This window comes from Antrostomus carolinensis, unplaced genomic scaffold (assembly GCF_000700745.2).
Source record: "Antrostomus carolinensis isolate BGI_N321 unplaced genomic scaffold, ASM70074v2 scaffold17514, whole genome shotgun sequence".
NCBI classification, from domain to species: Eukaryota; Metazoa; Chordata; class Aves; order Caprimulgiformes; family Caprimulgidae; genus Antrostomus; species Antrostomus carolinensis.
The window spans coordinates 67846-83358 of NW_010308886.1; the positions used below are offsets into that span (position 1 = coordinate 67846).

Here is a 15513-nt window from a genome sequence, read left to right on the forward strand (position 1 = left end):
AGGTCCATGTCCTTCTTGTGTTGGGGGCCCCAGAACTGGGTGCAGTACTCGAGGCTGTCTGCAGGGCTGTTTTTCACACTTTTTCCCTCACTCCTCACTGCCTGTGAAGCATTTTGCCCTTTCTTAAATATGCGCCCAGTGGTGGCACCATCTTGTCTGAGGGTCTCAGCCATGCCCTGCAGTGGGTCTGTTGGAGCCAGCAGGAGCTGTCTGTCTGGCACAGGGCAGCCCCAGCTTCTCATCACAGAGGCCACCCCTGCAGTCCCCCACTGCCAACAGCCTGCCTCCTATGTCTGATACAATCCAAAGTGTGTGGCTGGTTGTGTAGGTTCTTCATCATCTACTCGGATGGTTCTGGAACCGAGCTCCTGCGGAGCAAGGAAGTACATGAGTATCTGGCCAAGGCCCGTAGTGATCCCGCTGCTGCTGTCTTGCAGGATCCTGTACAAGAATGTCCAGGTAGGAATTTATTTTTTTTTTTCCTGACAAGCTAATAACAGCAATAATTACAAAGGTGGAGTCAGAAGTTTCAAAACTGTTATTTGGACAGGAAATTTGAGGTTTTTTCTCAATGTAGACAAGTGCCCCCAATTCTAGCAGTGAAGCAGGGGGAAGAAGGAGTGCGTGGGAAAACTCTGGGGAGCAGAGAATTAAATGAATGACACTGTGAAGGGATAAGTGAACAAACAACTGGCATATCATTATCCACTCTGAGACACGCAGACAAATGCGATTACGAAGTGCATAGATTCTCTGTGTATTTACCGTGAAAAAACACTGAATGTATTGCAGTCTTCATTAATGATATAGCTCTACTTATCAGCAAAAACAATGATATGCTGATGTTCACCCTTAGCCTGGATGTTGGAAAGGATAAACATATTTTATTAAGAAGCTGGAAAAATATGACTGAAATAGGGGATTCCAATAGTACGTGGCACCAAACACCTCACAGTAGCGATGCAGGAAGTTTCATCCTGAAAGGGTTGGTTACCCTTGTAAAGTTACCTGGAGATACTGTGTTTCTATAAAATACACTGTGGCATTACAGGTAGATACTAAGAAAATAAATATATCTTTAAAAAGACAGGAACATATGTTTCCCCTGGATATGGGGTGATGATAAGGATAGTTTGCTTCAAGCTGTAAAGCGCTAAGACGTTCTTCTCAAAGGTTTCTATCATAAGCATGGGGAACAGCTTTCCCACCTATTACTCTTCCCAGTTTTGCACATTTTTAAACGCTGCATCTATTCACAATAATGACTGGTTCTCCATTGTATAAACTGAATGAAATAATTTTGCCATGGGAAAAGGATAAGAGGAGGGACACTGAGAAAGACAGAAGGATAGAGAAGGTGGAAAGGTCAGGAAGATGGAGAAGATATATACCCAGTGAAAATCCCAGTCAAGAAAACCTGCTCACAACCAACAGTCATTTGTAGTAGTCACATGTCTCCTTTTCCAGACTTCATACTCTACCTTTCTCAATATTGGCTCTATTTGCCTTGACACCAAGACTTCACAATTTTGTATCCTTCTGACAAAGTACCTCAGTGGCGATATCAATTTTGAAGGCCACCTATGGGATAGATAATAGCAGATGAAGTAGATTTTTGGGTTGGGTTGGAAAAAATATTTTAAAGAACGATAAAAAGAGATAATAAATAATCTCTTATGGAATCCATCCAGTGATCAGATTGTGAAATATAAAATACAGTGAAGAATTATGCATGTTCTGAATGTGATGTACTACTTCTGAGATTAATATTCAGAAAACATGGGTTGATGGTCTGCTTTTCCTTATTTGGGATATTCCACACACTATACAACTGAGCCGTTACCCAAAACTCAAAGCATAGCAGAGACAGTCTGTTGTTAAAGATGGTCTGAGTAATCTAAACTTGTCCGACTATTTGTAATCACCTCAGTGATCTGATATTTTCTGTAGCCATGAATATAACATTTTCACATGGATTTTTACCACTTGATAATAAGGTTTTTTATACTTAGGTAAGCATATTTTTCTGGAGGTCTGAGATGCTTATCCATCTTTTTTTTTTTTTTTAATTTAACTGATTCTTAGCAAAATGTGTCTTTGAACCAGGTGTTTTAAGTATTACTATCCTCTGCCCTTTGGCTGAAGCCTCCCCCTGGGTGATGAAGAAAGAACCAGAGAGCATTGTTCCTCTAAATCTTCAGTCACAGACCAATGACACATTTTCTCCTCTTGAGGTATAGTTGTTTCAAAATTATCTTTTCCTGCTTATGCAATACATGTTTGTCATGGAGGGGAAAGGGAGCTCTAAACACTGTGACATTGTCAAGTTCAGTTTATTCAGCAGGCAAAGCAAGAGGTAGGCTGTCAGGGAAAATGTATTCACCTTGGGCTTCTTTTACTCTCAGTAAGGTGATACAGCTATTTGAAGGGGAGTTCATCTTGCCTAATGAAGGTTTTAGGACAGATAAATTGTACCTAAGAATCTACTGACTTTATTGTCTAGATGTGTGATGCTATAAGGAGAGCACGTGCTTTTCAGCTGAGACACACATTGCTGATACCTGCATTTAGTCAGTAATACAAGTAGCCTCCTTTTCTTTTTGCTTGTTCTTGTCTGTGTTCAGAGGAAGATCACAGGTCCCTCAGTGAGAACACCTATTTGGAGGGGTCTCTGCATTGGATCCAAAGAGCAGACGTCCTTGCCAGTGCCTGTGCGAAAATGTCCTAATAAACTGCAAATCCGTCAGCTATTCCAGTATGAGCCACTCAGTGATGAACTAAGAGAAAAGCTGCAGCTTTCCCTCAAGGTAGTACAATCACGTTTATTCTTTCTTACAGGAAGCAACAGAGAACAGGCAAATTGGTGACTTGAATTTGCAGTATATACCTGTGGTGGATTGACCTTGGCTGAATGCCAGGTGTCTACCAAGCTGCTCTATTACCCCCCTCCTCAGCAGGATGGGGAGGGGAGAAAATAAGATGGAAAAGAAAAAAAACAAATTTGTATGTTGAGTCAAAGGCAGTTTAATAGAAACAAAGCAAAACTGTGCACGCAGAAGCAAAAGAACAAAATATATATTCTTTTCTTCCCATCAGCAGGCGATATCTGGCCACTTCGCAGGAAGCAGGGCTTCAGTATGTGCATAGCGGTTGCTCCGGAGGACAAATGTCGTAAATAACAAATGCCCTCCTTTCCCCCTCCATTCCCCTTGCCTTTATTTCTGAGCAGACGTCATATGGTATGGAATATCCCTTTGGTCAGTTTGGGTCAGCTGTCCTGGCTGTGTCCCCTCCCAAGACCTTCCCCACCCCCAGCCTACTTGTGGGGAGGAAGTGTTGGAGAGCCAGCCTTGGTGCTGTGCTAGCACTGCTCAGCAGTAACCAAAACACTGGTGTGTTATTAACACCTTTCTAGCTGCTAATACAAAACACAGCACTCTGAGGGCTGCTATGGGGAATATTAACTCCATCTCAGCCAGACCCAATACAATACCTGAGACAAAAAAAAATCTATTACATTTGAAGAACAGTTAGCATTTCATACATAGACAGGTGCTCTAAGAAAAGTGTATTTCTGAAGCAGCTCAACTGTTTTCACTCATCTCTTGTGAAACCTACTTTTCTGTGCAAGCACGTGGGATCCAGTCCAGTATACATCACACATAGTACAGTAACAAATACGGGGGTTTCTGTCAATATTGATATCTGTTACTTTGGTTTTGCCTTTGCTTTGCTTAGGCTTTGTTTTCCTTCACAAAGCCTTAAAACCTTAAATCTATAAAGCTGTACAAGAATTTCTAACCCACCATAATTCTACAGTTAACTTGGTGACCAGATCACTGAGGCACATTCTAAGCTTGTATTTGTTTTCATAAATCAGTACAGAACATTTCCAGGTTCAATTCTGAGTTCTGTCATTCTATCCATGTCTAGCAAATAGCAATGGAGCCTTCTGACAAAGTGTGTGTCCATCCCTGGTGGGTGGATGAACCAGTGACTGGTTCATAACAAGGTGCAAGCTACACCTCATGTGCAAGTGTTCTGAGATGGAACCTGAAAGTTCTGCAGTTGATCCTTGTCAGCAGTTTTGCACTTCTCAGTGTTGGTACAAACATTGATTTATTTAATTCACATTGTGAAGATGCTCTTAGAAGAGATTTTAGAGTTAAAAACTCATTATTACTTACCAATTAGAGAATAACAAAATACATGTGTTTCACATATGTGAAATATGTGAAGGTAGTAGCAGTAGCCAGTTAGATAGAGGTTTGTTGGAGGTATTTTTATTACATTTCAAACATTGACAGCTGTTCAGCTCTGGCATGTTTAGAACATGCCAGTGTATCAGAATTAAATTTTACCCCATGTCTTTCCATTGAGTGGATCTGTTGTTGGCTTGGGTTTCTTAATTACATTTCAAACACTGACAGCTGTTCAGCTCTGGCATGTTTAGGACATGCCAGTCTATCAGAATTAAATTTTACCCCATTTACGGTCTATATATATATAACAAAGATTCTTTAATTTGCATACTGATCTTTCAAAGGCAACACTTTAAAAGTTCCTCTACAAAACCCCAAGTTAAGTCTTTCCATTGAGTGGATCTGTTGTTGGCTTTTAGAGAGAAAGAAAGAACGCTGTTTCTTACATTGGAAGGAAGAATTGCAATTATTGGCAGCAAGGAGACATCTGTAGTAACTGCATTAATTCTGCAATGGAAATATCCTCATTGCTCATATATCAATATTTAATTCATGGGGTGTTTTTCAGAAAGAGGTATCTTAAATCTTTAGCCAAATATTCACTTTGTCAGAACTAAATCAAGACCTAAAGAAAAAGGTATTCTTCCTTTCTCCATCTCCTCCAAGATTTAAGAGGTGTGAAGGAATGAAAAAGAACTGGAACTGGAACCAGATTGCTTCTGCAACCCTTGTCCATTCATAAAGCTCAGTACTGCATGGAGCTTTCTAGCAAAGTGCTGTGTTAGGACAACCTTCTGTAAGTTCCCTTTTTTCCATCTAGCTGATCTTCTAAAGCATAAAGAAGTGTGGGGAAAGACAAGCGTTCTTTTCTGCACTACTTGGTGTGATTCTGGCAAAGTAAACTTCTGTCTAAAAACAGAGCATCAGACTTTTTCCTGAACATAATTTTTCAAATCTGATGTTGTATATTTCCTTTTCCCTAATAGGAGATCAAATAGGAGGGAGATAAGATCACAAACAGTATTTGTTAGAACACCTTTTATCCATTAAGCTGATCTTAATAATATAATTTATTATTATTAATAGCAGCTATTTACTCAACACATTCCTTTATTCACTCACATAGTTTACTCAAACACTTTCGCACTCACTCATACTTGCCTGGCTGGTGCAACAGTTAGGAGGCCAAATATGCTTGCCTGCTCAGAAGCAGGGAGTCACAGTGGCACACCAGGGACATGCAGATAGCTGTTGGATGTGGCCCAAGTCACCCAGTTCATGGAGGATGCTGATGTGTGCTAGGGGCCTGGGAGAGATTCAGCAGACTCTTGGGGTCCTTTGTATATTAGTTCTTGCAGATTCAATAGTCTTGCTGGTCTTCAGAGTTGATCAGTCCTTGGTAAGCTTTCACCTGCTACCTTCTCAGCATGTACTCCTCTCTTTGACCTGTTGTTTTTTTATAAAACTATTTCTCCATACAAACTTTTAGATATGTATATAAACCATTCACACGAATTTACAGAAGAGGCCTTTATGACATTGAGAAGAACTATCTACATCCATTACTTCTACAAACTTCTATCTATACATGTGCCCTTTAAGTCTACTTCTGCAAAGAAAGCATCTGCATCTTTCTTGCTCTTTTTCACTAGGAATATATAAACAACATTTTAAAGCAGGAAAATGAGCTGGAAGAGATGAATGTAAAAGAACCAAGAACAGAAGAGGAAAAGGACAATGCTGCAAGTCTCCTTGAACTGGTTATGGTGAGAAAAATACAGATTTTAACTACTTTTTCCATCAGAACCATTGTATGGCATTGGAGTGTCAGCCTTAAAACGCATCATTATCTGTTAATAAAACAACAAATGTTAGGATAGCACAGTGCCAGCTCTGCTGTAGCTCACTGATAAAGCAGGGCCACACTCAGTATCCAGCTGGGCTACTGAATGGCACCACTGCTATTTTGGGGAAGCAACGCGCAAAACAGTTTAAGAGTTTGGCTGTATGGAGCGATATGTTCCTAAACACACAGGCCAAAATGACTGAAATGTGTGTACCCCGCCTCAACATTAGGATGAGAATGTTTCCAGTCTGTTGTCATTGCAGCTGGGAGACTTGTATTTCAACCACAGCCACCTCCATAGTGAAAGTTTAAACCCTGCTTTTGGGATAATTCAAAAACAGTCTGGAGGCTTATTGTTATTACTGCTGAGCAGCGTTTATATTTTTGGAAGATGTGCTCTCCTAACCTGCACAGCTAATTAGAGCATGAAAAGAAAAGGGAGGGGAATAGGGAATGGGAAGGGTGGGGAAAATAAGGAAAGAAGGACTTAGGGTAGCAGTCAGGAAACAGTGAGATTAGTGGGAGATGAGTGGTAAAAAGAATTAGAAAAATTCAAGCAGCAAAAGTGAGTGGAATGAATTAGGATGAATGAGAGAAACACTGTTTACATCTTATGTAAAGAGTGATTAGTTTGCTCTATTTCAGTTATTTAAATTATTTGTTTCCTACAGGTTCTACCTTACATGATGTGAATTCACATGCTAGATTTTTAGTAGCTATTAAACACTGTTTTCTTTTTTAGTCTCATTTAAAAACTACTTTTACTTCCATTTAGTTCACATAGTGAATTCAGACATTGAATTTAAAAATCTGGCATTTGAAAAATTAGATCTAGCCATGTTAGTTTAAATTTTCACTACCAGGATGAATATTAGTGGATGATCTATCTCCTTTTGGAAGTGAGTATATTCTAGCAAACAAACATCATCTTAGCCTTCCAGTTTACCTTTTAAACCTTGTCTCAACATGCAAAAACATTAGGCATGAGATCTTTCCAGTTTTCAGTGATGTTTATTTCCTTTTCTTAGCTTTCTGGATAGATCTATAACTTTACTATTATTTTTCCTTACAAGCTTAAAAGACCCCATGTAATTCTAGAATTTGTCTCTGAACCTTTTAGCCAAGTTAGCATTTTCATTTGCTGAAATTAAAGCATATTTCTTGATATTACAATGGTTTTGCTCAGTACTTTCAAGTAACATCCAAGTTTTAAAAGGAGAGTAGAAAAGTATCTAGCAAAAAAACAGGAAGGAACTCACAACCTTTATGGAAAGAGGAACACAGAGGGGTGATGGATCAGTAACTCCATCTGCCTCTATCCTAGGCAGACATTTTTTTGCTTTGATGAGATCCCGGTGCTGTATCTCAAATGCTGCTCAGTTCCAATAGACTTGTCTAGTGACTATTGTTGGTTGTTCCAGCTGCCATGAGCACATTTCCAGGTACAGATTTCAATTTGGACAACTGTCTTCTGAGCAGTAGCGTCTCAGTGTGGACCTGCTGTGACCCAGGAATCGGTACCACAAGTCTCCACTGTTTCTCAGCTTTGTTACAACCTAGACTGCTTGGTCACAGGAACTCTAGTTTCCAGTTAACTGCTTCGAGGACAGCATGCAAATAAAGGAAGCAGCTTAGTTTAGAGTCTTTTACCCCTCAAATGCTTTACTATAAACAAACCACAAGAGAGCTCCTCAGTAATGAAGCATACAAATTCCTGAACACGTTTCCCATTTGACAACTTCTTGTGGCCATCAGTTTTAGATCCGGTTCAAATCCTCTGCAGCAGTACTTGAGTTTGAATATGAACTGGCTCCGTTGATTTAATAAACAGCAACCATATAAAATACAAAGCCATATGTGGAGCAGGTCATCATGAAGGAAACAAATACCTGTTGAAATCAGGGAAATTGTACTTTATTTCCTTTTTTCCCAGTTCGTGTTTTCTAGCATACTGAAATACCTCCATTCTTGTAGTCACATTCTCAGATTACAAGGCAACACTTTTTTAGGATGGAAATCCTTTGAACAGGATGCTGTTGTTGTGAGGTCTGTTTCTCACATGGTCACAGTTATTCCTTTTTCATTGCAGTCCTTCCCTAACTGGGAGAAGTCAACTGAAAATCTCAATGATAGAGGTAATAAAAATTGAATATCTATATCTTTTAAAATTATAAAAATATAGTAAGTTTTATAGTAATTTTTAAGGTACTGTAGTATTTTTAAAGAAGGAGCCCCCAACAAAAGAAAGACATGGACCCGTTAGAACGAGTCCAGAGGAGGCCATGAGGATGATCTGAGGGCTGGAGCACCTTTCCTATGAGGACAGGCTGAGAGAGTTGGGGCTGTTCAGCCTGGAGAAAAGAAGGCTCCAGGGAGACCTTATAGCGGCCTTCCAGTACCTGAAGGGTCTACAAGAAAGCTGGGGAGGGACTTTTGACAAAGGCAGGTAGTGATAGGAACAAGGAGTAATTGCTTTAAACTGGAAGAGGGCAGGTTTAGATGAGATATTAGGAAGAAATTGTTTCCTGTGAGGATGGTGAGACACTGGCACAGGTTGCCCAAAGAAGCTGTGGCTGCCCCCTCCCTGGAAGTGTTCAAGGCCAGGTGGGATGAGGCTTTGAGCAACCTGCTCTAGTGGAAAGTGTCTCTACTGATGGCAGGGGGGTTGAAACTAGATGAGCTTTAAGGTCCCTTCCAACCCAAACCATTCTATGATCCTATGAACATAAAGGTGAATTTATCTGCCTCTTCCCTCACACTAATAAAGCATCTGTTAGGTTTTCATCAAGTGACAGAAAGATGCGTTAAAAATATATCTCTTCATGTTTTTTATTCATAAAACTTATCAGTGCTCAGCAGAACATGCACATTCAATAAAACTCTTTTCCTTGCAGCTCGCATAACTGAGCTGTATGAACAGGCAGTGGCTTCCCATCACCGGTGTCATACAGAGAAGACAATCACTACACAAAGAGAGGACCGACAGCAAAGGTTCAGGTAGGACAGACCAGTGAGAACTGATGCAAATGTAAATAACTCAAAGGACACTCGAAGGCAATGTACTTCAGAGACTGTCATTAAGGACCAGGACCTAGATCTCTAGATAAATATCACAACGTTTTACTAGCTTTTTGTGTGATTAGTTTGTCCCTCTGTGCCTCTCTTTTCTTGTCTGAAAGATACTTTAAAGTTTGTTGGGAAAGGCTTTTGAGGGTTTCTATGATTGAATAATAATATAAAAAAAATTTAAAAAGCAGTATGAGTGAACAATCTTGTGCAAACCATACAAATCCAAGTCAGGAGTCACCTGAGATGTTAACATAATGTACTGTCATAAAGAGCATTTCCTTTCCAGAGTTATCTTGTAAATATTTTGTGCTTATAGAATATTATGCTAGTTTTCTCATTTTCACTACTTTTCTTTTCTTTCCTGATCATTCAGCCCAGAAGGAGTAACACCAGTGTCCAAGTGGCAAAGTAGACTAGAAGAGCACAGGTAATAGTATTAGTAGGACAGAAAGTTATTTCATAAACCAACTCAAGCCTGCTTTTAGAAAGACTCTTACTGATTTCACCAGGTCTCAGTTAATGGTCCAATGGTTTGCTAGCAAAATGGAGTGTTCTTGCAATAGAAATGCTGAATGGATGGTTTGACTCTCTCAATTTTTCAAAACCCAGCAGTGTTACTGTTAATTTATGCTATGCAAAACAAGGCTGAAGTCAGAAGCCTTATGTTCTGTTTTCTGGTTCTACCACCAGGATGGAAAATAATTTATATTAATATTTTCAAGTGCTGATGCTTTAGATTAAGATTCAGGTATTCCACAAATCCCAGCTGATTTTTCAAATAGAATCCCAGACACGTCTGTCACATGGTAGTGCTTCAAAGCTTCTCAAAGCAAAACTGTCCCAGCTTTATCAGCCTCTCCTCATGTGAAAGATCCTGCAAGCCCTTAATCATCTTTGTGGCCCTTTCATGTATCAGGGAGCTCAGAAACAGACACAGTACTCCACATGTGGTTTCAGCAGTGCTAAGTAGAAGGGAAAGGTTCACCTCCTTTCTGCTGGTCTTCTTTGCTGCAAGGGCACACTGTTGGTTCATGTTCAATTTGGTGTCCACCAGGATTCTTAGGTCCTTCTCTGCAGAGCTGCTTTCCAGCAGTGAGTGGGGTGGCTTAAGTCCCCTGTGAGGACCAGGTATTATGAACATGAGGCTTCTTCCAGTTATTTAAAGAAAGCCACATCTACCTCTTCTTCATGAGCAGCTGGTCTATAGCAGATACCCACAACAGTGTTATCCATGTTGGTCTGCCCCACTATTCCTAACCTATAAGCTCTCAGCTCGCTCATCACCTATCCCCAAGCAGAGCTCCATGCTTTCCAGCTGCTCTCTTACATACAGGGCAACTTCCCCACCCTGCCTTCCTGCTCTGTCCTTCCTAAAGAGCCTGTGTCCATCCGGCACAGCAGTGCAGCCCCATGAGCTATCCTACCTCTTCTCTGTGAGCCCAGTGAGGTCATAGCCCTAGGAGTGCACGCAGACTTGGGATTCCTCCTGTGTGTTACCTGTGCTGCCTGCAGTAGTGTCCAGGCATTGCAGAGAGGCACCCAGCTGTGCTGATTGCCCAGAACAGGTCTGGAAGCTTTCCCCATAATCCCATCCCAAAGGCATTTCTGTATTTCCATGCATATGCTTGGTGTGACCCCACTTCAGCCCTGTTTTGTTGATTGTGATGTCCCTTCTGTTCCCATCCCCCCAGAAGTTCTGCTTGCCTACCATGTCCACCACTTCCTCACTTGCTTGCTGAGGGTTCTCTCCCTCCTTGCTTTGTTGTGGAGTGCACTATGAAGTGCAGGATGCACTCATCGTTTACACCTTGGAAATGCAGCTGCATTTCTGGGGACATTTTAGGAGGTAAAACATGTGGACAGTAGGTAAATTCATTATCTCGAAAAAGAACCTTAAGATTAGGGTTATCTTAAAAACCAGTGCCTTACTAAAACAAGGCTCATTTTGCCACATTGGAACATTCTAGTTTGGGAATGACCCGTACCTCAGTTTCCTGATTGTAAAGTATTTCATATGGGAGTCCTGAGGCAGGTGCTACAATCCTCAGATTAGAAGTGATTTTACAGAAGGAAATGTGTGTGTGCATGTGTGTATGTGTATACACATAAAAATCTTTTGAACATGCAAGTTGTATTTAAGGCTGACCCTTAATTTTAATTCTAATTACCTTTACTTCACTTGCTCTCAAGTTTCTAAAAAATTGCCCTTTATATGCCACTGATGAATGGTGAAGCTGTTTGATGAGTTCAAGAAAAAAAATCTATATAGATGCTTTGAAACAGCATATATTGCTAAAAATGTACATTTCACAATCAGATTATTTTTCATGAGAGTTTCTGACCAGGTGTAAATCAAAAATCACTGGATTTCAATATGTAGATATGGTAATTCACAAAAGCATTTGAAAAATAGGAGTAATTGCAAAGCCACTATTAGTTGAGAAAAAATATGAGTGTGTTGGAAAATAAATTTACAGACTCTTGTTCTATGGAGATACTTAATTATATTGCTTCATTATATAATTCTGTAATACCACACAAAACTTCTTATTTAAGCCTTGTGCATTAAAACCATTATAATTTTGAGTTCTATAGGAAAGGGCTTTGTGAATCTGATAGAATGTGAAATTTCTCAGTGTATTCCAAGCATGACTGTTTAAATTTAAAGAATTAAAAATATGCACTTAATTTATGTTGAAATAGAAAACCTGACACATGAACTAGGATTAACTAGGGTTGGACTAAACCAAGCTGAAAATATAACTGGCCCTCACTCTGGTGAATCTTCTGTTCAGAAGTTTGAACATCTTTATCTACAGAGCCATCCATTTTTTCTGTGATAAAATAAGGATATTAGATTAATTTTGTATTATAAATTTTAGCAGTGCATCTGAAATACCAGTTCAGAAATTTAAATGTTTTCTGGAAGGTTGGAAGGACACTACTGGCGCAGTCTCAGACATGTTCCACGAGATTTAGAGAAGTGGAGCATGTTTTAGGATGGAGCTCTTCCTAGCAGCCAACGCTCAGTCCATATGCATTTTGATCAGCTCCTCCATAAATCAGTATCTGACGAGGACATTTTCTCTGCGCACCAGACCAGCCCGTTCTTGATCTGTCACTGGGAAAAATATCACTCAATGTGAGCCACTTGCCTTTATCCCTTCCATTCCTCAGTGTTCCAGACATAGCACTGAAAAACCAGGTGAACTCAGCTGTAATCCTTTTTGCTTTCTTTTCCTTACCAACAATGTTCAACATTTCTTAGGAAAGAACTTGATGAAGGAAAGAAGACTTTGATGGCAATAAGAAACAAAATAATTCCTCCGTATTTCAAATCAGAATTTGGCAAGGAGTTTTTCTCAAAAAAGGTAACGTAGCTGAAAACTCGATGAGTTGTTTGTGTTAAGCCAGACAGTTTCTGTCATGGTCTCACAAAGACAGCAGTGGTTTTACTTCTCAGCCTCAATTTATTTCAAGAAAGCATTACAGAGGACAGTCGTGACAGTATTAACACTGGGAATTATATGCCCTTGTCAAAGGAAACATATACTGGAGATGGTTTATGTTTATTGAGTACAACTCTGTATATTCCTTACATAAACTCTGGAGATAAATCTGATTCAGAGCAGAAGCTGCACCTCAGGTCTTTTCACTTACCCCTCAAAAACCTCTCTCTGCTGCCTAGAGAGGGAATTAGTAAAACTAATCTTCCTGGGTTAAACATGTCCTTGGGAACTTTCCAGTTGTAATCTCACCCAATAAAAGCTGTAAGTGCAAACTCAAAATTGTAGCTTGGAATCTGAAGTGTACTTATCTATATCTTTTTTTATAGTTACCACTTGTGTTCTTCTTATTAGTTTCATTTGCATCCCTTTTTAAAATTTCTTTCTCCCCCCCCGCCCTTTTTGGAGTGGGGAGGGGGATGTCTGCTGTGTTTTTTCTAAGTGTTTGATTGGGAGATCTAAGCCCTCTTTCTTACTTTTCTCTAGTTTCCTGATGTGGAAGCATTGTCTATGGCACTTCCTCCAGTTCAAAAAAAAGAAAGTGTGCATTTCCCTCTAGAGACAATCAAAAAACCCAGCGGAGGTAATTTGAGCTCTACTGTCTGGTAACATCTTAGTATCTTCTGCATTGTTCTATCCAGGTGACTCATTTCATATTGCAGTTAAATTTAAGATTACATTACCTGACCCCATGCATTCCCAGTCATTTTGACACATGAACTACTTGCACCACCATGGCTGTATCTATTCTGATACATGAAACATACCCAGCAGCATTCCCTGACATGGAGCCACAGGAGCAGGGAGTAGGCTGTGTAAATTCAGTCTCCCAAAACAAAATGGCCTTTTCCCTCACCAAAACTTGTGTACCTGAGAGTATCTTTGGGGAGACTGCTAGGTGGCACAGTAAATATCAAGCCAGTGTTCTAACAAGTTAACAGTACAGATTATCATAGAATCAGAGAATGGCTTGGGTTGGAAGTTAAAGAGAATCTAGTTCCACCCCCCCCCTGCCATCAGCAGGGACACCTTCCACTAGACCAGGTTGCTCAAAGCCTCATCCAACCTGGCCTTGAACACTTCCAGGGAGGGGGCAACCTGGGCCAGTGTCTCACCACCCTCACATTCTTTCCTTTCATCAGGAAAGAATTTCTTCCTCATAGCTCATCTAAATCTCCCCTCTTCCAGTTTAAAGCCATCACCCCTTGTTCTGTCACTCCCTGCCTTTGTCAAAAGTCCCTCCCCAGCCTTCCTGGAGCCCCTTCAGGTACTGGAAGGCTGCTAGAAGGTCTCCCCGGAGCCTTCTCTTCTCCAGGCTGAACAACCCCAACTCTCTCAGCCTGTCCTCACAGGAGAGGTGCTCCAGCCCTCTGATCATCCTCGTGGCCTCCTCTGGACTCGCTCCAGTAAGTCCATGTCCTTCTTCTGTTAGGGGCCCCAGAGCTGGACACAGCACTGCAGGTGGGGTCTCACCAGAGCAGAGTAGAGGGTTAGAATCACCTCGCTCAACCTAACTGCCTGCGCTTATCTTCCAGTATCTGGGAATGCTCCTGTAAAGTCACTAATATAAATGTGGTCTATGACACTTTATATTTAGTGTGTTAAAGGAGCCTTTGCAGACATCATGGAATGTGGAAGCACCACAGGCCTTAGATGCAAAGCTGAAGACTTGTGCTATGAATGAGAGGTGGATGGATGGATGCAAAATGCTCAAGAACTACTTAAATGGAATAAACAATAGCTAGGGGTGGATAAGCAAGAATCAAGGAGGTCAGGTTTAGAAAAAGATTAGTATTACTGTAGGAAAAAAAAATGGCAGATGGAATTCTGAAACTCAGTGGTAAGAGAGGCACCTTAGGGACTAGGGAAAAACTGACATGGAATAGGAAACATGCAGGCTGAGGGTAGTTTGGAGGATATAGAAGGAAAGTGGTGACTTGGTGACAGGAACCATCATCTTAGGTTTGGGCTTTACAGCATTGAGAGGAATACTTCAGTTCTGTTTGAAAAGCAGCCCTGACACGTTACTGAAATCACACAGTGAAATTAAAGTCATACACAGAATCACATCAGGAGAATAGTCCTCCATGGGGATTTATCAAACCCCCTCTAATTCCCGTATTTCATCATTTTCCAATCACCAGAAGACCTGTGTTGGATTGTCTGTTAGCCCTTTGTGGCTTATTTTGCTCAGTTTGCCAGAGAACAAGAAAGAACTAATCACAAGATAAGCATTTTGATCCCCATTGCCCAGCGAAGCAAAACATCCCATGCAGAATGTACTGAGCCCCTCATGGTTACGTAGACAGCTTTCCAACGTTGTCTAAAGTGCCAAAGACTTTGTGATTATTTTTTAATGTGTTTATGAAAACAACAATGATCATGAAAAACACTTGTCACAGCATTCCATTATTTTCCTTTTAGCATCTGAATGTCTCAGTACCATGAGTGATTCCTCATCTTCACCTGACCTTCTGCTGCAGGCACATTCCAAACAAAATGAAGGTTACAGCAGCACAACAGGTAAGGCTGCCTTCCAGAATTAGTTTAGAGCAGGTTGGTATCTGTCTTCTCATAACTCTTGACAAAACATTTACAATAGAAATTTAAAATACACCTCTGTTCAGCATTCTGAATAAATCTGACTGCAAGACTGGCAGAAATGGTGTGGTGGGTTGACCCTGGCTGGATGCCAGATGCCCACCAAAGCCCACTCTATCACTCCCCCTCCTCAGTGGGGCAGGGGAGAGAAAAATATAACAAAAGGCTCGTGGGTGGAGATAAGGACAGAGAGAGATCACTCACCAGTCACTGGCACGGGCAAAACAGACTCGACTTGGGGGAAAAAAAAATTTAATGTATTACAAATCAGACAAGAGGATAATGAGAA

The 15513-nt window shown here is 40.6% G+C and overlaps 1 protein-coding gene across 1 annotated transcript in view; it reads left to right on the plus strand.

The window, feature by feature from the left end:
* Window positions 1–15146, plus strand: part of SPAG17 (sperm associated antigen 17) — a gene marked incomplete at both ends in the record, with an annotated part of 74977 nt that extends 59831 nt beyond the window's left edge. The window contains 10 exons of the mRNA XM_029084489.1: window positions 329–459; window positions 2107–2234; window positions 2625–2807; window positions 5855–5968; window positions 8138–8183; window positions 8943–9045; window positions 9491–9544; window positions 12386–12488; window positions 13110–13206; window positions 15048–15146. Of these exons, the coding sequence (XP_028940322.1) occupies window positions 329–459; window positions 2107–2234; window positions 2625–2807; window positions 5855–5968; window positions 8138–8183; window positions 8943–9045; window positions 9491–9544; window positions 12386–12488; window positions 13110–13206; window positions 15048–15146 (1058 nt within the window). The remainder of the gene's footprint in view (window positions 1–328; window positions 460–2106; window positions 2235–2624; window positions 2808–5854; window positions 5969–8137; window positions 8184–8942; window positions 9046–9490; window positions 9545–12385; window positions 12489–13109; window positions 13207–15047) is intronic.
* Between the last annotated feature and the right edge of the window lie 367 nt (window positions 15147–15513).